This window comes from Oxyura jamaicensis, chromosome Z (assembly GCF_011077185.1).
Source record: "Oxyura jamaicensis isolate SHBP4307 breed ruddy duck chromosome Z, BPBGC_Ojam_1.0, whole genome shotgun sequence".
In the NCBI taxonomy this organism is placed as follows: Eukaryota; Metazoa; Chordata; class Aves; order Anseriformes; family Anatidae; genus Oxyura; species Oxyura jamaicensis.
The window spans coordinates 37,417,823-37,442,637 of NC_048926.1; the positions used below are offsets into that span (position 1 = coordinate 37,417,823).

Genomic DNA, 24,815 nt, shown 5'->3' on the forward strand with positions numbered 1-24,815 from the left:
TTTTTTTTTTTTTTTTTTTTTTTTCTTGAAAGCCTTCCAATTCAAATCAAAACATCCTGACAGTCAGGGGTCCTCCTAAAGCCTTCCATTGCAGAAGCTTCCAGACAGCTAACATTTGTCTGTCTGCAACATTTGCACTTCAAAGCCCTTGATCCAGTGGGTTGGTTAGCAGCTGCAGGTACCAGGAGAGGCCCATCATTTTCAAAGACTAAATAACAGCAATTTAAGAAACCATCACAGAGTTAAGAAAAGTAGCTGATCCCCTGTGTCTTGGAGAAAAAAGCAGATTTTGTCTCCTACTGCCTTCAAATTGCACCCCTTCATCTGTGTATGTGATGGTACTGCTGTGAACTCAATGCCAGGGTACCTCTCCCAGAGGGAAAAAATGACCTTGATGGTCTACAAAGGGCCATAAATGTCTTCTGGTAAGCAACTGGAACAGCCATTGATTTGTATGCAAATGTTACTGAGCTCACTTCTATTCACACTGATAGGAAAGCGTATTTGAAAGGTATTGATGACTGTAGAATGAGATAAGGTGACTGCAAGAGCAAATCGCCCCAGGACCTTGCACTTAAGTGCTCTACATTATCACTGCTGTGATTTAGTACTAGGCTTGATTGTTGCTAGGAATCATTGACCATGTTAGAGGGGGTACAGAGCTGTTCTTCAAGAAGATATTTTGCTTTCAGAGATGGAATTGGAATGTGAAACTGATGTAATGTAAGCTAGTGGTTAAGAATCAGCTTGTTTCTCTTGTTGAACTTGAGGGCTGAGAACTGTGATCTCCTGGTGCTCAAGGTATTGATGGGCAGAACTATTCTTGAATCCTCTCTCTACTCACACAGCAATGCAAACTGACCTATTTCTATTTTTGCAAAATCACAGTCATGCACAGAGCTTTACAGATGCAGGACTAGTTTCAGAGAAACTCCTGGAACACAAAGTAAATATTGAGTTTTAGCTGATCTCTTTACTCTTCTTATCATTACAGAAAATAACATTTCCCAGAGCTAAAGTCCATTTATTTATCCCTATAGCAGTTCTTCTATTAGTGCAGCATGAAACCAACACCTGTGCAGCTGCTGGATAGACTTCCCCAGCTTTTCATAATCCCTTTGTTTTTGTCTGAACCTGCTATTGAAAATTCAATAACTTTCTTATTTATGTACAAAGAAGATGCAAAGCTACTCCCAAATATAAAGGCAAAATGTATATCCCACCTGACTCGACTGAGAGAAATATGAATGGCTGGAGCTGATAAATCATAACAGCATCACGCAGACTCCAGGAAACCTGGGCCCAGACACTGATAATATAGCACTTCCAGTGCTTCGGTGTAGCTTAACTTGATTTGTTAGGCTGGAGTTTCATTGCCTGTCATCAAGATGTCTCATCAGCAGCTTAGATGCTAAGCCTTCCTTGCTATTTTGCTCATCTGATGAAAAACACTTTAGAATATTTTCTCACCACTATAATTTTGTCCTTTAATGTTCTATACCATGAAAGCAGCATCAGAAATATAAGCATTTTGTACACACACATCAAGTACTTAATGATTCCAAAATGTCCATAACTTCAGTTTTTCAAATGAGGATATGCAGCTGTCCTAAGCTAGTTAGCTGTTTGGTATGTAAATTATGGTCTGTTCATTTATGCTACCTTAGGATCTTGCTTCAGACTCATTCAAAAAAAAAAAAAAGGCCGCAAAATAAGAGTCTAAAATGCCCCTTGCACTTTGATTTTCTTACATGTTGCTTAGCAAGACTAGAAGATGTGAGACTCTTATGTTACTTTCATCATATAAATACTTCAAGTCAACATATGCTAGTATGTCTTTTATGTTTGATAGTTTATTTGCAGATATAAAGCTTTAATTCTTACTACTTTAAGTTTCTGTTGTTGGCTTAATATATTAGAAAGCTTCACATTGCAAGCAGAAAAGAGAGTCTGAATAAAACTAATGGACAAAGAGAAATACTACAATGGGACAATGCTTAAACTATTTTCACTTTGTTTTGTCTTGAATTAACTAAGAGAGCATTGATCTTGAATGAGAATTCATCTTGTTTCAGCCATATCCTTAACTCTAATTTCCCTGTTTTGTGGCAGCCTATAACCAGTAATCTGCGATAACTGGATATGATTTCTGAAACACACACCTGTTTTGCAAGCCAATAACACAAAAGTGCAAGAACATTCTTTGTTACTCTGTTATAAAATCAAATCCCTCACGCTTTTTACATTAAGTACAAGATTTGAAATTTTATATTTTATAGAGAACCAAACTTCAAATTTTTCTACTTAAGGACAAAACAAATAACAACCTAGTCCCTCCTTCCCATATGATTCCCTTAAGTCCAGGTATCTTTAAAGACTCGGCAGGGATGGAAGAAAACTGAGTTCTTAATCTTACCATCACACTACAAGAGGATTTAAAGGACAGAAAATTGTCCAATAAATTTGTCTTAAAAGTAGCAGCTACAAAGATGCACAATGAGAAACTGAGGAGTCTGTTTCTAGACAGAGGATAGCAGAATATGTTGATTAATCTCCTAGTTGTGTTCACATCAATTACTGATTTTTGTATCAGTACAAATGATCCCTCCAAAAATAGAGTAACTGTGGATCAACTTGACAATTGATTTGCCACCCCACCAAAACAAACAAACAAGCAAACAAACAAACAACAACAACAACAACAAAAATCATCACAATCAGTCCTCTACATTTTACAGGTTTTCTGTCGGATTGAAAGCTCCTATTCACTGATAAGTAAATTATGGACCTTCCAGGAGCACTAGTGGAACAGCTAGTAAAAGCTAAACCTCCTGCAGCCAGTGTACCTTTGTTTCTGTATGCAAAATCTGACAGTACATCACCTGCTAAGACGGCTGACACAAAAACCAGACCTAAAATACACAACCTTAAAGCATCAAGGAATTATATCTAAGATCACATTAGTAATCACACTTTGGCAGTATTTATCTGCAGCACTGAGCACCCCTGTGTACCCAGCATGGCCCTGCCAGGTTCTCCCCTGCATACAGCAAAGCCCAGGCAAGTATCTGATTCACTTCTCAGAGCTTGCGTAGATATGGTTAGATCATGTTAATGTTGTCCTCAGAGCACATGGTATCTACTGCACATGGAGACATTTTCCCAAGTGTCAAAATACCTGTGTACTTTGCTGAAAACCTCAGCAGAGTGACCAGGAAGACTGGTTTAATTCTCTGCCTCTAAAGGAGCAGGGTTGTGACAGAAGAGGAAGACTGATTATTGCTGGCTGGTGATGGCTAAGACAGACAAGTTGCTTCTTCTCCGATCGGCATTTGATCATAAATCATAAAGCTTCTACTGAAGACATTCATTTATATTGCCTAAAATGTGCCAGCTTATGTGAATAGAATAAATCTAAGGATTATGTGCATTTAGAAGGGGGAAAAAAAGTTTGATGAAATAAAGTTGGCTAGGGACCACTTAAAGTAAAAGAAAATATATCTTTCTAACTCAGTGATAGTCTTTTTTTATATTGTGTTTTCTTCTGAAAGGCACAAAGATCCATTTGCAAAACATGGCAGCTTGCAAGTTTTCTTTAAACTAAACAAGTTAGTTTGGGATTGCACCATGGAATACTTTTTAAGCAAATGTATTAGTTTCCTTCATTAGGAGCAAATTTACCCTCAGAGGTACATTTAGGATTCCCCAATAACTTAATAAAAGCAGCCAAATGTCATTTTACTCTATCAAACAATAAAAACACATTTTGGTAAGAGCCACTATGCTAGGCTAATGTCAGAACAGATGATGACAGATGAGGTAAAGAGACTGTAAGAGGAAATGCTGACAGACTGTTAGCAGGAGACACAAAGACAGCAATTCTGTGCTGCCAGGTGTATCAGACACATGGTGCAGAACATCGTCCTTGTTCTGTCTTGCACAGTGGCTGTGTCTGTTCTGAAGTATTGGTGCTCCAGAGGGACATATAGACTCAAACTCATTCCTGACTAAGCATAGGGCTGCAGCAGATTTCAGCAGAGGAAGGACACATACAAATGTGCGGAGTTTTATTGACGTATATTGCAAATTATTTAATAACAATGACGATGATTTTTCTAACTTGAACAACACTAACTTCACCCCAAAGCAGCGAAAATACTAATTTGCTAAGAAGACTTCACATGGTCCCCATAGAAATATGTGGTAGGTTCTGATCAATAACCCAAAGGAAAAGGAAGTTAAACATTAAGCCAATTTTATGCACATTGCTGGATCAGTAGCACTGGTAATAGACCTTGTGGGTGAATTTCTGTATCTGTTGAGTTAAAAGCAACACTGATGAGCTGATTTTTCCAGAGAAAAAAATGCTGTAATTACACACAGCTTCAGACATCTAACTGATCTCAGTTGTCCTACGGTAACATGCATTTTTCCCTATTAATACTACATGTTCAGATTCTACTAAGATGCTCTAGATGCTTAAAAGACCAGGTAGCAGATGGTGTGAACTGCTTCCTAACCAGCCTGAATCCTTGGCCCACTGAAGTAGAGACACTCTGATAATAAACAACTGCCAGTTTTATAGTTATAGCAGAACACTGAAGCAATGCAACAGCAATGAAGAGCTTTGGTGATCCCAAAGACAAGTGCTGTTAAAGATAGAACTACCCCATGCATAAGATGCTTACCATTGCCATGGATGTAATACAAGTACAGCTAGACTATTACCTGGGACATCCTCACAAATGTTGTGCTTCAAAAATTAGCATGTAAATGGTTCATGCAACTGCATATAACTTTTAGGGGTTTTCTTTTAAAATGCAGTATTCATTGTATATCAGTGTTCTACTCTGAAGAATTGTATCAGTTTATCATTCATGTATTAAATCCATAGGTCCTGGCTTTTCTTTCTTAGGACTGTAAAATGAAAATCTATACTTCAAATTAAGTGGTAGACTCTTAGGTTATGAGTCCACAGGGGAAGACTTTGTTACTCTATTCTCCCTACCTCCCTGTCCCCCAAAACTTTTCAGAGTTTTGCTAAATGTCTGAGTTGGGCTTGCTGAAAGATAATAACATCAAAAGTTATAATTCCCATGGTATACATCCTGTTAGTGCTGACAGTCCACTTTGCAATGTCTGGAATATTAGGAGTTGCAGAGTATAGTAATTGTACATAGTTTTGTATCTAGGACAGATGGACATCGAGTCTGTCAGTTGTTCAGCAGAGGTACTATCTTTTAAAATTCTTTGCCTATTGAGCCGATCATGGATTGGTGACAATTCTGAGTGCTATTATAATAGAATTTTTAAGCCTAATTTTGCCTTTTGCCTGCTGTTATTCCTGTTTTAGAACCATTTCATTTACATTTTAAAATAGGTGTAAATTGGACTCACGATATATGATTCCAGGAAAGCAACCAACTGTAACACAAAATGTCAATCTACTTTTTCTTTATGTATCCCAGCACAGGCCTGAAGTTTCTGATTATATTCTATTTTAAATTCACAGTTCCTTTCCTTGCTTTTCAGAGCCAGCAGGGAACAGAGTGCTTCAGAGTAGATGAGTAATGAGAAGCTTTGACAATGAAGAGTTTGAGGCTGGGAGAAGTAATGACACCACCCTGGCTTCTCTCAGAGATTCCCTCTCCTACTTTGTAGTTCTCCATCTCTGGAACTATACAGATGTATTTCTGATCTTACACATCTTTCAACTGAAAGCAACATTGGGTGGATCTCACTTTGTGCTAGGTAAAAAAGAATATATTCAACAACCATGACCGAGGCTGCAGAATCCAATATATTTTCCAACTTCCTTCCCCAAATCCCAAAGAGGTCTTTTAGGTCTCACTCAAGACCAGCACAGTTTGGATACACTGCTATTTGTTTGGGTTTAACATATGAAATACTGAAACATTCCTAATGCAATTTTAATATTACGTTTTCAAAAACATTATTTGGAGCTGCCAGCTGAACTGTTACATGTGGAAAGGAAACAAAAGCCATCATTAAAAGTTGCAGTGACCATAAAATAAAAAGCATGAATCCTTTTAAACTTGCTGCTAAAAAAAAAAAAAAAAAAAAAAAAAAAAGCATGTTTTTATGTTCTTTTTCCTCAACCATCTTCATTTCCAAATCCCACCACCCCGTATCTTCTCTAACTGCAGCAATGGTCTTTGTTAGAAGTCATGATAAACTTTATGGTATTGACCTCATGATTCCTGTGATATTTAAAGATGGCTGTGGGATTCCTGAGGGCACAGACCTTTTTCAGTCATGCATATTCTGTCTGCTTGGGTGACACTTCTGCTTGCTGTTAGACTAGCTATTAATTTTAATTCCCTGATGTGAAACTAAATGGTGTCCTGACTACAAACAACCTCCAAGCATGGCAAAAAGCATTCAAATGAATGTGAACAGTTCAACTAATGCAATACTAATGTTTGTCTATGTAGGTGAGTGCTAGCCTTCCTCTCACACTCTTCATCTACCTTTGCTGAAGACTTGCTCATGTACATTTAAGATACAGCTGTGTTTTCTTTCCGAACATACATTTGCTTTTCCAGAACTCTTGCTCTCAGCTGCCTATTCAAGATTCTGGTTTGTGGAACCCTTTGTAAATGGTATGTTTTATCTTTGTTTCCATTTAAATATAATTTCAACAATATTAAAATCCTGTGTCTTAATGACTGGTAAATAGGACTCTAGGTGTCAGGTTCTTCTGATATTGTATTTACACTAGTAGTTTAGAGAACGGTACTACTGAGCTGGAGCTTTTTTTCAAAAATTAATGCATTTGAATGCAAAATCTGACTTAGCGGGATTCCCTGTGTGGTGGATAGTTGCAGAAATACATCTGTGTCGTGGCTTGGCAATGAAGCCATGGGCCCCTGGAGAGCAGTATGTGGTCAGAAGACAAGGTGCTAAGGGTGTTCCTGGTGAGGAAGCAAGTGCCTTGAGCCAACAGAGCCTTGGGAGAGCAAGAGAAACATATCACATGTGAGAGAGTTTTCATTTGCCCAAGCTCCTCAACAGGTTGAGCAGGTAATTTACTGACAGCATCCTAAGCTGTCAGCCTGAAAATATCATCTTTATCTTTTTAAAAATTAAAAAAAAAAAAAAGAAATCATTAGTCTAGCTTGCATAGGATATAGTCTTCTTCATTCATACAAAGTACGACCAATGCAATTTCATGTCTTTGTTGTCAGATTGCCAAACTACCCCAAACTGGGCTCTTACAACAGCCAAACTCAAAGCCCATGTTCTGCATGCTCCATGCACCATGCACCATGTGCATGGGTGTTATGGCTGGGTAGGAGTTGATATTGGCTACTAATGCCATATGTAAATGTCAGCTGGCAGCTGTAAGACTGAAGGCCTTTTGATAGATGAACAACTTTAATTGGTTGACATACCAGCTCATAAAATGTTTTCTGTTTTTCAAAGTCTTAAGCCAGCTTCTAACAATGATTTCAAAATATAATTTTAAAAATATTTAAAATATGCAGCAGGGTATTTATGAATAGCTTGTCTTCTCTGAAATATGCATGGTGTTGTGAAGACTTTCTCACACAAATCTGAATTTCAGCTTGGTTACTCATCACCCTACAACAATTTAAATCTGGCTAGTCATAGGAACACAGACAGTCTCATCTCTTCCTCATTCCCAGAACTGGTAGTGCCCTGCTCACAGCAAGAATGATGACTAGTTTTATTAAAATTTATAATTAAACAGTTATATTAAACCATTAAGTGACCATTAAGTGACCACTTATTTCCTAAAGCAGCAGAACCTTTGGTTAATCTAAATGGATAAGACTTGCCTCTGCTAGTCTGTCACTCCCTGGCACAGGAGATAACTCAGTTTCTGTAGGAGAGTACCTCCACTGGGCTGGGGAATGGCCCAAAATAAAATAAAATAAAAATAAAAATAAATAAAAAAAGGGCGGTCTAGAGTTTTGATTTTTCTTTATCTTTCAGTAGCATTTTATTTCATTGTACTGAAATGTTATTATCCATACTTTAGAGCCAAGAAGAGTGAAGGATGTTCTCTAAAAATCTCCCTGCAAATTAGTGCTATTCCTTCACTCCAAATGGTCTGCTTCCTCAGAGACAGTATTTGTCAGTATTTGGAGCTTCGCTTACATATAAAGAATTGTTCGGATGATTTGATCATTGTTCATAGAATTGCAGTGTTTCATTCTGTATCTTTCAACCTAGAGACAAGTTGGCATTAACATAGCATTCCCTTTTTATGAATGCATTTGCATGCTCTGTTGTTGACCAAACAATAGACACAACAAGGAGCCTTTGCATACCGACGTGCCATAGCAAAACCAGACCAACTATTTTGGTATCTTCACAAAAACAGATGCTCTCTAGTATTTTCCAATATAACCAGTTAATTAACTGTTTTAGTTATAAAAAATAAATTTGATTTTCAAGTTAAATGGACCATTATGTATCTCTATCTAGTGACAAATATTACATACAACTGACTAGACCAGAGAATACTCCAAAATAAGTATCTAAGTCTTTCTTCTTGAGACTGCTAGCTAATAGGTTCCTGAGTAAAGATGCATGCATGTTGGCAGCAAAACAATAACAAAAAAATTACCAAGAAAAAATTCTTACACATTTCTGGCTTAATTCTGTTGACATGCATTTAATGAATACTGTTTACTTGCCAGAAAACTAAACAAATAATGGGCATTGCTTTAGCAGATCAACTGGCTGGCTCAAGTGCTTTTCATTAATTAATCTTTTTATGAATGTAAGACATAAAAAAACAGAGATCTTGCAACCAATAATGATTGCTCCTTCTGTGTGTTCTGCAATGGAGAAACACTGCAAGGGACTACAGTGAGGGACAGTGTTGCCATGCAGCCTAGCAAAACAGCCCACTGAAAAGCATGCTGACCCACTTTCAACTACCAGCTCTTGCTGACCCTTTGTTGAGAGGTTCTTCCAAGTTTTTGTTGTTTTTACCCTTTCAGCTCTTCTTTCTAAAGGAGCAAGCCTGTCCCTCTCTTTCTCTTCATTTTTTTTTCTTTCTTTTCCAGATGCATAGAAGAAAGGCAGATTGTTTCTTGTGACTGCCTTTGCTTTAGTTAATTTAGAAAAAAATCTTCCACCCCTTCTCTTGTTAAGAATATGCCCTGGAAGAAATATGGATCTTGCCATCAACAAAATTATGATACAATTCCTTAAGGAACTCAGTCTGATCAGAGCAATTCATCTATGAAAAACCATACTTTAATTGTTACTCTTGGCAACAGTGAAGGATAATAGTGTAATATTATACTAAATATTGCCACGTGCAATAGTAGAAAAACTGTTTCAGCCTTGCCAGCAGCGGTGTGCAAACCCCCTTTTGAGTTCAGGTTTGGATGTTGTGATTTAATCTAAATCTTTTGCTTCTCCTTCTTCCAAAAGCAACAGAGGTTTAAAGAGAGCTGGATTTTATTGGAACCATTTGCTCAGCCTAAGTTGCCAAAATAATTCAGTTAAAACTAGTGCTTTTATTTGGGTTAAAGTTGATTCCTGAGCTCCACAGAGGTCGAGGCACTTAGTTTGTCTTCTTCTTTTTCAATTCCACCATGGAGTCTACAGCAGAGCTCTGCCGGGTCAAGTTGTATTTCCTGAGTCCCAGTCACCCATTTGAGCTTATCTATGTTCATGATTTTGCAAAAGTGGAGCAGAAAACTTTTTCAGCCCTTTTCCTCACAATTTATCTGCTACAATACATAGAAAAATGTGTGGATCCAAGGATTCAGAATAAGCAGGCGCTAGTGGTGTAAGAGTGCAAACCCTGCTGCCAGTGCTGCTACTGCTGGTGCATTAGTGTGACTTCTCCTTAGCTAATAAGTGACAGCTGCTGCGAAATGCCTTACAGGGTATTTGGCTCTCTTGGGCAACAAGTGGAAAAATATAAAAATATAGAATTTTGGAAGTGAGCTGGGGGAAAAAACACTCTATTTTATGCTACTTGAAAAGCATTGTTTGAATTTCAGATAGTTCCAACAAAATGATAATACAGTCACAAAGTCCTGCCAAAACTTTTTAAATCCTGGGATATGTTTCACAATAACAAATGTAATGTTATTGCAATTAAGGAAGTATCTATTTCTCACTGTATGCATTTCTGCATGTGGGCATGAGCTTGTTGTAAATGGGACAAAAGCAGGCTCTTGAATGTCAGAACCTTTACATGGTGAGGGGGCTGGAGTCAAATACCCATTTTTAAAACTATCTTCTTTAGTTAGAGCCTGGTTTGGATCCAAAAATGAAAGCTTCTTTTGTTTGTTTGTTTTTGTTTTTGTTTATTGGTTCCTATTACTGATGCAGAAGAAATGTCATAGGTCAGAATATATTAAGGATGCTCCATGGTAGCAGTGACTTGTTCTGGAATAGACTAATGCTAGGCTTCAGCTTTAAAGTGAAACCAGGGTAAAGATTAGATGGTTCTTGTTTGGTACTTTTTTTTTTTTTTTTTTTTTTTTTCCCCTCAGGAGATCCTAGCACAAAACAGTTCAAATCTCAAGACTTCTATTCATCTTAAAAGAAGTACTGCTGTCTTGGGTGGAATTCTCATAAAAAAGAACCAGTAATAAGCCCTTCTGGTTGTTGTTGTTGTTTTTTTTTTTTTAACAATCCAGACTGAAAGCAGTAGGAATTTAGTGAATGGAAATCAGAAGCCAATGCATGTTGAAATACAACACTGGATAGATTAAATGGCCAGTTTTAATCCATCTTGCAAATGTATTTATTATTTAGTTGATCAACCGAGAAAGCCAGTCCTATCCTTGACTACATCAAAAGAAGAGTGGCCAGCAGGTCAAACGAGGCAATTCTCCACCTCTACACCACTATTCTGAGAACCCACCTAGAGTAGTGCATTCAGCTGTGGGACTCCCAGTATAAGAGAGACATGGACTTGTAAGAGCAGGTCCAGAGGAGGGGCACAAAGTTGATCAGAGAGATGGAGAACATCTCCTGTGAAGAGACACTCAGAGTTGGGGTTGTTCAGTCTGCAGAAAAGAAGGTGTCGGGAGGACCCGATAGTGCCCTTCCAGTACTTAAAGGGGGCCTGTGGGAAAGACTGTGAGGCACTCTTTACTAGCATGTGTAGTAATGGGACAAACAAAAAAGAAAGTAGCTTCAGATTAGATGAAAGGAAAGAATTCTTTACTCTGAGGATGGTTAGATAATGGAAGAGGTTGCCCAAAGAAGCTGTGGATGCCCCATCCCTGGAAATGTTTGAGGCCAGGTTGGATGGGGCTTTGAGCAACCTGATCTAGTGGGAGGTGTCCCTGCCCATGGCAGGGAAGATTGGAACTAGACGATCTTTAAAGGTGCCTTCCAGCCCAAACCATTCTATAATTCTATGATTCTACAGTTCTATGATTCTACAGTTCTATGATTCTGCGATTGAAGAGTATGATTTTTGTCGAGTTACAAGTACTAATAGTTCTGCTTTTGATATTATCCTAAATCAGATAAAAAATTTAAATATAAATAATGTAGAGTGAATAATATAAATCAGAAACTTAAAAATAGTGTTTCGCCATTTTTAATCAGATCATTTAATACTATTTTGCCATTTTAAAATTGTAAACAATCCTAAATGAGAACACAGTCTGCATCCAGTAACTGCTGTAGCTTTACTTTATCTTATCAGAATGCTGCCTATATGAGGAAAAATTTTAAAACACCTGATTTACTAAATTTTCTCTTAGCAGTGCGCAAAATAGGGCTGAAAGGGACTAATAGGATATGGCCAATGTATTTTGTAGCTGCCATTTTTTATTTTTGTAACTTTAAGAGCTTTCCTTTATAAAAGAGAAGACAGGACCCCTAAGCATGAGCCTGTAAAGTCTCAAAGCTATGCACAACACAACAAATTACTTGGAATTGGTTCTTCTTCATAAATGTCAAATAAGATATGTCTCTGATGGCAAAGAAGAAAGTTCTCACCCTTATAACCAGCTGCATTGGTTTTCCAGTCGTTAGCATTCAGATGTCCTGCACGAGAAGTCCTGACAATAATATGTTGTATGTCTCTCCATGTCAGAAATGGACTAGAAAAAAGGGGAAATATAAAGTAACAGATTAGATATATTTTATTGGAATGGAGGAATATGAGTCACGAAAGCTAAAAAATATCCAAAACCAAAACAACCCTCACTTCTCTTCCCTGTTCTCTTTTTCTCCATTCAAAATAGCATTTCCTAATCTTACAGAATTACTACACGAAATTATTTATACAGCTAGGAGGCTTGCATTAAGCAGACTATAAAGATATATGATACTCTATTGCACAAACTTCTAGTGTTTTGCTAAGTAAGGGAAGATGAAGGAGTACATTTCACCCAGACTTAATTTGTATGACCACCAACCACCACTGTATGTTGTTATGTACCTTGGCTAGTGTAAAGGAAAAAAAAAAAAAGTTGGCTTACTGAAAAGCTTTACTAAATCTTAACAACTGTGTGCTCAAGCTGTCAGTTTCCTTAGACTTGCAGCTCTGACTGAAACTATTTCACATGCTCTGTTGTCATGTTGTCATTCATTTGACTGTTATTTGCCTGGTCTTGGTATTCAGTGAGGCTCCATGGGTACTCTTCAAAGATGACCAAACAAACAGCACAGTCTCTAAATAGCTATAGAGCAAGTGCCTGATGACAGAGTTGTATTCCTGTAACACACTCTTAATAACCTGACCACTGCAATGGTGAAAGAAGATGCCATCTGCATTCTCATTATGAAGCTAATATCTATTTATCTTGTATGAATGGATGAAATCTATAGGGAGTGTAGTGTTCTTGTTGCTCTTAGAACCACCTGAAGGAGTATTTCTTCTCTTAGGAGATCATTTAAAGGAGCATGGGCATCATATGGGTATTTTTTCTTTCTTCTCATTTCTGTTTTTATCTCAGACATAATAAGAATAGTATTCCATTTAAAAACGTGGTTAAGTAGAGAGAATGAAAAAGTGAGTAATTAAAGAACGAAGAGAGAGAAAGTACTGCAGCACAGAACACTAGTCAAGTATCATTCTCAGAGAATCATTATTTACCCTTACTCATTGGCACAACTCCATTCAGTTGTAATAATGAAGACAGACCAGAATGAAGTTTTGATGAAGACCCAGTACTGGCTGTCTACAATGTCCAGCACTAGGCAGTCATGGAAAACCTGGGGAAACCTCAGTTCCTTAACATACACTGTGTTACAAGAAGTGACCCAGCCTGGCAGACAAGTGACTTATTCTCAGCACTTATATTTAAGGCTCGATGAGGAATGCTTGTTCTCTGCTTGCACTTGTAGGTAGAAGCTAGAAAAAAGGAAGAGTCAAATGAGTGTGGGAAAGCTCAACCTATGAGTGATTCTGAGTGGGCCACTTTTTGGGGTAGGTAGGACATTCCTATCACATGGAGTTACCCTATACTTTTATACCAACACATAGTTGAATTCCTAGAAATTTCAATGACAGATTACTTCGGAAAGCAAACACGGGGTAACAACAAATATGCAGAAATATTTGATTCTTCTGTATTGAAATACACAGAAAAAACTCACTCAACTCTCCATCTGAGGTACATAAATGAATGTTGTGTGGGTTGTCATACCATTCACACTGTTTCACATATTCCTGTACTTGTTATCTCAAAATAATACTCTTTTCAAAATACTTGAGTAATCAATGCAGTATGGCACTTAACTATAAAAGTAGAAACTTGCTTATCATGTGAGCTGAAGTCAAGCTATTAAGAAGCAATCAGTGAATATATGTGATAATCTATTAAAAAATGTGTACTTAATTTTCATCCAGACTGCATCCATTTAGGTTTTCAGGTGATATATTTCAGCTTCAACAAGCTGTACCTTTAGCAGAAGGTAGTAGGGAAACGGAAGTTACTGCAAACCTGCAGAATACGTGTTTATAGAAAAACTAGCACCTATCCTATCCACGTACAGACATATATTGATGTGTACTAACTACTGGGAGTTTACCATTCTGGGTAGAACTGCTGAAAATGAAAATCAATTACCTTTCAGAACCATGGTCCATAACTATGTATAATAGATAAAAACTTGGGATATGAAGGCCATTCACACACACAGAACTCATTCTTACACATTCTAAGTTCCACCTGTCTTATAATTTATAAAGCTGAAAACAAGTTGAAATTGTCTAAAAATGTCAAACTTCTTTTATTCAAAGTTGTAAGGAGTAATCCAAAGACAGGCACAAAATCATTTAACCATACTTTTTTTTTTTTTCTTGTTTAATTTGCAGTAATATGATTTTATTTCTGGGTATATCTCTTCTATTACAGGATATTTCCCAGTGTGTGTGTGTAAACCATGGGTATGCTGATGTAAACTAACACCTTTCTGTTTACAGAAGGGACACCACAGTGTTTTTCTAGAGTCAACACAGAAAGTCCTTTTTATGCTTGTTACTAAAAGAGGAAAGAGATGGAATAATCTAAAGATGGATGATGATTTTTAAATGAATCTCTTATTGACTGTAGACAGATTTGTCTGTAATTTCTTCAAAGCTGTAGTAATTCATCATCATTTAAATTCTCTCTTTTTATTTATTTATTTATTTATTTATTTATTTATACAAGACGCAAGTGTATTTCTGTGCTTAAATTATTCTGTTGTTTTTAAAAACAGCTGATGCCTTCTGGCCCTAAGCATTCACTAAAACATTAATATGCTCATAGATGCAGATTTATTTACTTTTTTTTTTTAGTAGAATTTCTCACGATAGACAGTTGGACTAGATGGCTGTAGTTGTTTATTCAGCTGAACTGGTAAGAATGAATGCAAAGAAAAAAAAAGTCATGGAATGTAATGAGCATTCAGGGTTTGTAAGATAGGGTGTGCTTGGACAGTCACGTAACATGCTGCAAGAAAAAGAGTCAATATGATTTTGTACCAGCTCAGGAATTTCACTAGGAGGCTGTGTAAAGTCTTAGAAAAACATGTTTCAGGCCATCAGGAAGACCTCCAGGAACCCCATGAGCTGCATTCTTTATAATCTGGAATCTAAACAATCTGTTGTTCCATAAAGCAAACTGTCCATGCTACTGGTGAAAAATAAGGCACTAAAATACTGCTCTCAACTTTAAAAGGAGACATTCAAGATAGAGCACCCTCAGCTGATTATTTAAAGAGGAATGGTGAAGCTAGCGGTGGTGGATCCATCTGTCTTCAGACAAACAGTTTGAGGCTACAGTGGACTTCACTTGATGATATTAATCTTCCACAAATTGGAATTGCTTGCTCAGTCAGCAAATGAGATTACATCTTAAAATTATGGTTTACTTTTAAAAACATAAATCATGGCAAATCTTGAAAACTGAGCCATTCACTGTTGTATCTACATAATCATGTAACCATAAAAAGTTATGTAACATTTTCTGTGGCAGAAAACCTGTGACCAAAGTTCCAATTTCCAGGACACAGCAAGATACATAGTCAAATCAGTCTATCTGTTGTACAACTTCCACATAATTTGATTATTGTAAAAGTCATAAAATTTTATGTTTTCTTCTCAGTGAATGACATTTTGGGCATATGTATATCAAGGAGATTTAACAGCATAAGAACAATATTCAAATCAATTTCTGTAACATACTACAGAACCTTCACTATACTAAAAATTGAGCTATTGCCAGTTAGAAGTTTTTTTGCTACAATTGACACTTCATTTGAAACAAAATAGGTCTGCAATTGTTTGACTTTTTTTTTTTTTTTTTTTTTTCAGAAACTTCAACCAAAAGAAAAAGGAAGAAAGAAATTGGAATGATGTCAAAATAGCAGTTCATTTGGAGAAAGAAGAGGGATTTTTCTTAATTTTTTTTATTTTTTTATTTTTTTTTTGACAAGACAGTCTAGCAGCCAATTTTGTAACATCTGGAAAAATCACAGATTTTTCAAAAATTGAAGATAAGTGAGTAAACAGTTGCTTGCTAGCCACGTGGGCCCCAGATCCAGACAAGATGTCACAGATGTTAATAGATTTACCACTTGATTTATTTCATGAGAATTAATGACTAAATATCTTGAAATGAACAAATGCATGAACGAGAACAGTACTAACTCTGCTTGATAGTGGACTGGTTTCAAAAACTGGTCAATTTCCTTCCAGAAAAAAAAAAAATCATGTCTCATCTGAAATTGCCTTGGGATTACACATACCAGACAATACTCAAAATCAAACCAGAATAAGCAGAAGTGAGAACAATTACATACAAAAGTACTTGTACAGCAGCCAAAAAATAATGAATGTTGTGTCCTTAACTGACTATTTATACTCTAAGGTACAGCCGTTTTCTTTCAAGCTTCTCAAAATGTTTATAAAACAAGGTAAATGGGAAAAAAATGAAACAGGACAAGTATATAATCACATTATGTTACAGTAATTTTCATTTGAGATTTAACTGTATCTTTAAACAGGAACAAATATTATTATTCAAACTGCTTAGAAATAGTAGGTCATCATTTTTGGACAAATCTGATTTCTTCATTCCACAAGTAGTCTCCCTAGTGACAATTGGACTAATCCTGGAAAAAGTAAAATATTCAGGCTCTATCTTTTTGCATAATGACACAGTGCCAAAACAGTTCAGAATAAATAATTGGTGCAAGATAGTAATTAGTAAAAATATCACTCATAATGCTGATAGAAATGGGGTGTAGATGCTGTTTGCCTTTTTAGCAATATGATAGAGTTAGCAAGATGAATAATGATTGCTGTATTATCTTAATAACCTGAATTTTGAATGTGACACAGGTGTCCTATCCAGAAAAGATATTTCTTGCCAAAACAGCAGAGGCTTAGGTGAAATGCTGGAAGAATACAATATATATATATATATTTTTAAATCATTATTATTTCCAAAGAATCAAGGAAAAGAAAGAAAGAACGAAAGAAAGAAAGAAAGAAAGAAACAAAAAAACACTGTATCATGGGGTGGATTAAGAAAAATTATCATCTTTCAATTTATAGGTAACAGATAATCTTTTCTGGAAATCTTCACTATGACAGAACACACATGGGTAATTACTGCTATAAACCACCCAAAAAAGAGTCTCTGTGCCCTAGACACCTTGTAGAGTAGTAGGAAATCATTTTCATCATGTTTTTTTGCATAATGCCAGCCTTAAGGGCCTTATGATAAATCTATAAACAAAACATAAGAAATACTTTCCTGGTTTATTCACACATTCCCATTACTTACAAATCAGCCAAATTGTTTCATGATATCTACAACTGTATTACCCATCCTAATCACTCCTATTTATAGGCCCATGGACAGGAATATTAGCTGTGGTAATGGGAGTCATTCCTCTTTTCCAGGTCACACAAAGTGTGAGTGTGAAGATGCCAGTTGCAACACAGAATTTTAAGATGGATGAGACATGAAGACTGCCTCTAATTGTGGTGCTTATCCCGTGCTTAGGTGTCTAAATGGTATACACCATAACCATTTAATTCCTGAAAATTGGAAGATAAAAAACATGGAGCTCAGTGCTTAACAATCCAGTTGCACATACACAGGACACACAAAATAAATGCTTTGGACATGTCTGACGCTCCCAGGGGTTCTAATTACCATGTACTCTCTAAATAATTCCATTAAGGGTCTGCAAGAAGAGAAACGGTTATCATGTGTTTGCTGATCAGCATGTAGCTCTTTCTCTGCCTGTAAATATATAAAAATTTTCTGCTCTAGCAGTCTTTTCTTTATCTGACCTGGTAAACCAACATTCATTGAATTAGTATATCAAACAAAACTTTCTTTTACTTGGTTGCTGCGATGTTAGCTGTCAGTTCTCTGCTTACAGCTGCTTTCTGGGTATCAGAATGGCCTATAAAATATTTATAATTTCTCCTACTAATTTCTGATTCACATTTAGTTTCATCCAATGAAATCCCTCTGAAAGAAAGCCAGAACAAACTCAAGCCTGGCTAAAGATGAGACTCCCTTAAAAAAATGAATGGCAACCAAAAATACCGTAAGTCTAAACAATTATTAATAGCATAAATGGCATACAGAAGAGATCTCTGTATAAAGCAATGTTCAGTTACTGTAATTTCGGGAAATGCCTTTTTAGGGTCAAAATTGCTGTCAATAGCCGTCTTACATTAATTGTCATATTCCTCCTCTTTTTCCATTAATACCTTAACTTAAGCACTAGACAAAGAAGAGCAAAGCATGTCTGAAAACTAAATGCTGACTAAAACTCATTAAAAACACATAATATAAACCAACTGCATTCTGAAGTGTCCTAACATTTGCCAAGTTTTATTGTTGAAAGACACACCTAATCTATCCATTTCAACAGCAACTATCTTCAGTAATTTTAAATATACTACACTTAAATATCTCATGCTCCCAAGTTCTACATGAGAAGGTTTCCATTTAAAGCTAAAGCTTTTTTGAAGATATTTTCAAGGTAGAGGCATTTGCCTTCAGAAGATCATCTTTATCTGTTTATGTCTGGCCTTATAACATTCACTTTCTATTAGTGCAGCATCTTCACAGTTTCAGAGAGTATCATGTTTCTACCAGACAGAGAAAAGTGCCAACTAGAAAACAATCAATGGCCCAACTGAAAGGTTGATAATTATGACTTTCTGAGAAGAAATCTCTTAAGACTGCAGGGAGACTGTAATCTAGCAAATTTGTTCTTCTTCCATCTTCCATGTTTTCCTTTTGCTGTAAGGACACAGGCAGGAAAAAACAGAAGGGTTCCTTGCTCTCTTGATCAGTATCTGGATGGCCAGTAGCAGCCTAAACAGCAACTTCAGAGACAACCCTAAGCTGAGGCTGGGGAACTCTTAGTGAAAAAAGAAACTACAGGGAACAGAGCTGCCAAAGTCTTAAAACAGAGAGCATGCCAACTGAGATTTTTCAAAAGCTTATGAAAGCAAAAGGCATTGCCTTGGCACCAGAACAATGGCTATCCACTTGGTCTATTTCTAGCTGTCACTGCAAAGCGTAGACAGTCAAACTCAATGAAAAATTTAAAAATAATCACAAACACTTTTGCTTTAACATTGACTCAGTTTAAGAAATGTCTGGATGGAATTTTCTTAAAACTTTTTCTAAAGAAAGTTACTCGGAAAATTTCAGACCAAACAATTATTCTTTGGCAAAGTTATATGTAAGTGAAAACAGGACCTTAAAATGGCAAACTCTGGGCAACCTGAACTCAGGGAAATACTTCCAATTCAACCTTTACATAATAACTAGAATTGCAGAAGTGGCACATGTGGTTAAAGCTCAAGAGAAACACAGGCTCTAACCACAGCATTTATTTTAGTTTACATTTTTCAAATACTTCACCATTAAGAGCATTACTTTAAATTTACTCCAAAAAAGCAAAGATTCACAAAAAGATTTCTAACTTACACACTCAAACATTCCTTTGTATAATAGTCAGATAGTCAGAGAAGCTAAGGCTGATGGACTTAAATGATAACTTCTTCTTCTCTTACATGGGAATCCTACATACAGGTCACTTGACAGTACTTCTACAGTTCGCCTCAACTGTCAGAATCACCTTTAGCCTCTGACTATAGTTATGAACAAAATCCTCATAACTTTGATGACACAGAAACATGTTCTCTCTACCCAGAACTTCTTGAGATGTTATACTGTTTTTCTCCTTTGCTGATGTGGTCTGAAAGAAAATTAATGAATATAGGAAGTACTGCAAGTATCTGATCAGTTTTCAGAAATCCAAAGTCTCTTTCTCTGGCACTCCTGAATGCTGCAATGTGAATGCCATTTTCTTTTCATCTTAGTGATTATACTCAGTTTTACCTTACTTTTAGAAGAATAAAGTGCAGTATCACTTTTCTGAATCGATCAGTGGCATCAGAATTCACTGAAAATCTTTATCTGTTCCCAACCCTGCCTTGTTCTAGCCTTGGCTTCATACAACTAAAGACAAATGAAATATATAGGCTATATGAAGAGAACCATGGGAGAAGGCACAGAATCCCTCCAGATCTACACCACTGAGAAAATGTAAAAAATAAAACAGATTAATACTTGCATTTCAGGTGCAATTTCTTACTCACATAACTGCAGTTTATTTATCATGTACCAGAAAACATGCATTGGCTTTTAGGCAGTGGTACATTCGGTTTACTTGGGGATGTATAATGGTTTGTTTTTTTTTGGCAGTGCTGAAGCTACTTATGTTTTTTTATTATTATTATTTGGCTTTTCCACAGGAACATGGCACAATCCCTAATGGAATCAACGTGTCATATTATCTTCCTGACTGATTCACACAAATCCCTAATTCAGCCCCTTCTTCAGTGAGAGAGAGTATTTCTGATATCAACAGTAGATGGTACTATGCAACACAAATAGTTTATATCATAGGATCATAGAATCATAGGATCAAAGAATGGCTTTGGTTGGAAGGGACCTTAAAGATCATCTAGTTCCAACCCCTCTGCCATGGACAGGGATGCCACATATCAGGTTGCCCAGGGCCCCATCCAACCCACTCCAGGTGGGACCTCATGAGGGCAGAGTAGAGGGTGACAATCACCTCCATCAACCTGCTGGTCACGCCTCTGTTGAAGCAGCTCAGGATGCAGCCCAGGATGCTCGACTTCTGGCTCAAGTTGAGCTTTTTGTCCACCAGAACCTCCAAATCCTTCTCTGCAGGGCTGCTCTCAATGAGTTCTTCTCCCAGTCTGTGCTTATAACTGGGACTGCCCCAACACAGGTGCAGCACTTTGCACTTGGCTTTATTGAACCTCATGCTGTTCACATGGGCGACTTCTCCAGCCTGTCCAGGTAATTTTTAGTAATAACATTGCTACCAATGTTGACTAAATCCATTATGCTTTACATCCCTAATTGCTCATTTACAACTTGCAAAATTCAGCATTACATACTGACTAGGAATTGCAATATAAAAGCAAGCTTTTACTCATTGAGCCTGAACAGGGTACTAGATACACTGGAAATTGATCAGATAAAATAAATACCATAAGAAAACTGTAGAACACCATAAGAAAACCATAGAATGAATGTAAGGATTAAGAGAGAACTTTCTTTGTGTGATAGTTACTGCATATCTGAGTTTCCGCATTATGACCTTGAGGATTCCAAGGAAACACTCTCAAACTCAGTTATACTTTTTTGGTTCCTGAATGAAAACATGCCACTTGATACTCAAATATGGGACCAACAATGCAATTCATAAATAAGCAGGCCACCCTCCCAAAACCATTTGTTGCCAGGATCTCAGGAGCAGATTTCAGTTGGAAAAGCCAACTACGTGGATTGTTCAGATCAGTAAGAAGGTAAGAAGTCCTCCATCAGCTATTTGCCAATACTTCCATATGGGGCTTATCAAAGAAAGCAAGTGGCAGGTTGGAGCAGAAATCTGCCTTGCTCATTTTCCATTGGTTTAATATACCTTTGCGTGTGAGCTGAAGCAACTTCTTGGCTGATCTAGCTCATATCGAGGCCAGACTAGTGCTCTAGTTGACTCCTGATGTCTCTCAGGAACAAAACTTGGCTTCTGGGAAAAAAACAACCTTGTAGGCTTAAAAATCTTCCACGATATAGTTTGTGGTGTTTTCCAGAACAAAATGGAATAAAACTATACATTATTACAGACATATTCAAGAAGCGTTCAGAACTAACTGCTCCAGTTTTTGAACAGCTTGCTGTAAGAAGAGTATCATTAACCTTGCAAAACCCCTTTTCAACTAATCTTTTTTAAAAAAATCTCATATAAACACTTGTGCTTTTAACACAGGCTCTAATATGGTAACACAGGCTCTAATATGAAATTTGAGGAAGAAGCTATGTAAATGAAAACTCTATCTATATGCAGACGAGTCCCAGTAAACCCTTATGCTAGGCTACAATATCACATGCCCTTTACATGTTACATATTTTAAAAATATTGGAGAAAATACTTTAAATGGATTTGGAAATTATTTTTTTCATATTTTCATTTATTTTTTCCCACCAGTTCCTAGCATTTACTTAGAATCACCTAACTCTGCAGATATCACAGGAGAGAAATACAACCCTAATCTTAAGATCAGATAAATAAATAAAAATTAGCATTCAGAAACTGCTTAAAATTCTCTGTGTAGATTTCATAGAAACAAATCCCAGACATTAAAATTGAATATATTATGACATGATCCTCTTGAAGTAATAAAGGCCTTATTTCACAATCTATAGCTTCACAAAACCAAATGTTCCCTCAGTCCTAGACATGAATTCAGTTCATTTTATGGGAGAAAATATAATGGAAACTGGAATTAAACCGCAACCCTGCCCCTGCCCCCCACTTCGCCCTGCCCCCCCACCTTTTTTTTTGCACTTCTTAATGGTGGTTGCATTTAAAAAATTGGTTGTTAAGTACTCATGTGAGAGAAAGTTAGTGAAGTTTCCACAAATGTAGAAACTAGATTTATACATTTATCCTGTTATTAATATATATCACTTGCATTTAGTCAAATACTTATATCACTTGCATTTAGTCAAAGATTTGGAAATAAGAATCTGAAAGAAGGCAAAATCAATACATTTTCACCCTGAATCTCATTAGCACCATGCAGCAGAGTACTACAAATACAAAAAGTGATTATGATTTTCATTCACTGGCACATTTTATCTTCATCACCACATATGAAACCATTATACAGTCTTGCCTTTGTTCCTAACGTACCTGTTATCATAGCATTTATTAACTCAGGAAAAAAAAGATACTGGTCCATAGGGAGTAACATGGATTTCCCTTTGATCATCACCAAAGTACTGATTCTATAGAAAAAAAGTAGTGCAAAGTGCAAGCTTCTCAGTGTGTGTTAGGACACCACAACAAAAATAGCTCAATTATAGGTATTATATACTATAATTCCTTGAGACTTTCAATTACAACAATGATTTGTTAGAAAATGAACACAAAATATTATGTAAAATACAAATTGAGAATTACAAGGAATGTTAATTTGTTAAGAAGTAATTATAAAAACTTTCAGCAGAATGGAGTTTTTGTGCATGAAATTTTAACTGCATGTGCGGATTGTTTAGAAAAAAAAAAAAGGATTTAAAAACTGAGAATAGGAAGAGATTGAAAATATTTTTTTTTCCGAATTAATAACATAATGTTGACTTTTCAAAATAGCTTTGTTTCTAACAATTGAATTAAGAAAATCTAATTGCAATGATACAAGTGCTACACTAAAGAGTGGAAAAGTATTCTGTGCTGAGTATTGGTCTATGGTTTCTTCGAAAAAGCAACATTAAAAATGGAAGCATAATCCTGCTGTTATGAATTACATACAATCTGAAATGACCATTTTACTAATATTTTTTACTGCCTTGAAAGGAACTGGTTGCCCCCAAAGGAAACTGTTTTTCCTTAGAATTTAATAGGATCAATCTTGTGGCACTTAGAACCATTTGATTTCAAGAAGGATTTGGGGTGGAGCATAAACCTTAAACCTGGAAATATTATCCAAGGGAGTCACAGTTACACAAAAGGTTTTGAAACGTAGTTCTACCTGATAAATCTCCAGTCTCTTGGCTTTTCCATAAAGCACATTAAAGATACATATTAAACACAAAGAACAAAATCCTGCAGTTCAGAAAAGGCTTATAGAATGGAAAGTTTTCTGAGCTCATGGTAGAAGGACTGTGGAACCACACTATCCATGATTTTTACATCTCTGGAACTTAGAACATCAGAAAAGACAGACTTTTTTTTTTTTCTTTTTCAGCACACAGAGGTTAAGAATTTTTATTTTCCATACAATATTAATTTATGTACCTCATAGCTTAGCACAGTCCTGATACTCTCCTTGCTGTTTAAGAATGGACACTGCTAAAAGAAACCTGATGAATGAAGAAGGTGAGCTACAGGGGCCTGCAGAGTACAGTGGACATGGACAGCAGAGTGAGGGTACTGTTAAGCATTGTGAGGATACCAAAGGTCATTCAGTGGAAACTACCTGCATTCAACACCATTTAAACACCCTTTGTAGTCTGCATGTTTTTTCCATGGTGTTAGCTTTCTGGCATATGAAATGAGCATGCTGATTATTCCTGCTGTTGGAAAGTTACTGCGAATTACTACAACAGAGTTTCTAAAGCACTTTGAGATCCCTAGATAAAGGTGCTGAGAAAGATCAATCTGTATTTTTTTTTAATTATTTTTTTTTTCAGAGTATAACTCAGATCTTACTTTGCTTCCAGTGCCAGTGCAATGATGCCTGCAGCCATAGGTGCAGAGGCTGAGGTTCCAGTATGGCTGTCTGTGCAACGCTGCCTCAGGTCTGTGGTGATCTGGAAGAAATTGAATGTGTGAAATTTAGAACATAGCTTCAGAAATCAGAACAGACTTAATTTGCTCAAATGAGTTGTATGTACGTGGACGGTATTACCTTCTTTCATTGCAATGAAAGAAAAATGTTTTCTGAATACATGACCTTAGATTTCTACATTCTAATCTGAGCTTGAAGTCCTTTGTGAATTTGGAGAACTGTTACTATATTGCACTGAAAATGCAAGTTAGTATCTTATTTTATTTTATTTTATTTTATTTTATTTTGTTTTATTTTATATTTTATTTTTCACAGCATGATCAACAAAAAGACATGCAAATTAGAAAAACGCCAAGGGTTTTACTATAGCACAGTTAGAACTCTGCCCTTCTTTGCACTTACAGAGCACTTCCCATCCAAGAATCTCAAAGTGCTTTACAAACAGGACCAAACCAAAGCTCACAGTCTTCCA

The 24,815-nt window shown here is 36.4% G+C and overlaps 1 protein-coding gene and 1 long non-coding RNA gene across 3 annotated transcripts in view; one reads left to right on the forward strand and one right to left on the reverse strand.

The window, feature by feature from the left end:
* LOC118155840 overlaps positions 1-10,749 on the forward strand; it is a 39,683-nt gene extending 28,934 nt beyond the window's left edge. Inside the window, exons 3-5 of one of the 2 annotated variants that reach the window (XR_004746041.1) lie at positions 5,533-5,751; positions 6,456-6,623; positions 10,512-10,749. This is a non-coding gene — a long non-coding RNA (uncharacterized LOC118155840). The remainder of the gene's footprint in view (positions 1-5,532; positions 5,752-6,455; positions 6,624-10,511) is intronic. The other variant, XR_004746040.1, reaches the window with a different exon arrangement.
* The window catches only part of LOC118155839 (proprotein convertase subtilisin/kexin type 5-like), a 197,337-nt gene that overhangs the window by 35,675 nt on the left and 136,847 nt on the right, over positions 1-24,815 (reverse strand). Inside the window, exons 9-10 of the mRNA XM_035309402.1 lie at positions 24,265-24,365; positions 11,977-12,080 (exon numbers count right to left, since the gene is read on the reverse strand). Of these exons, the coding sequence (XP_035165293.1) occupies positions 11,977-12,080; positions 24,265-24,365 (205 nt within the window). The remainder of the gene's footprint in view (positions 1-11,976; positions 12,081-24,264; positions 24,366-24,815) is intronic.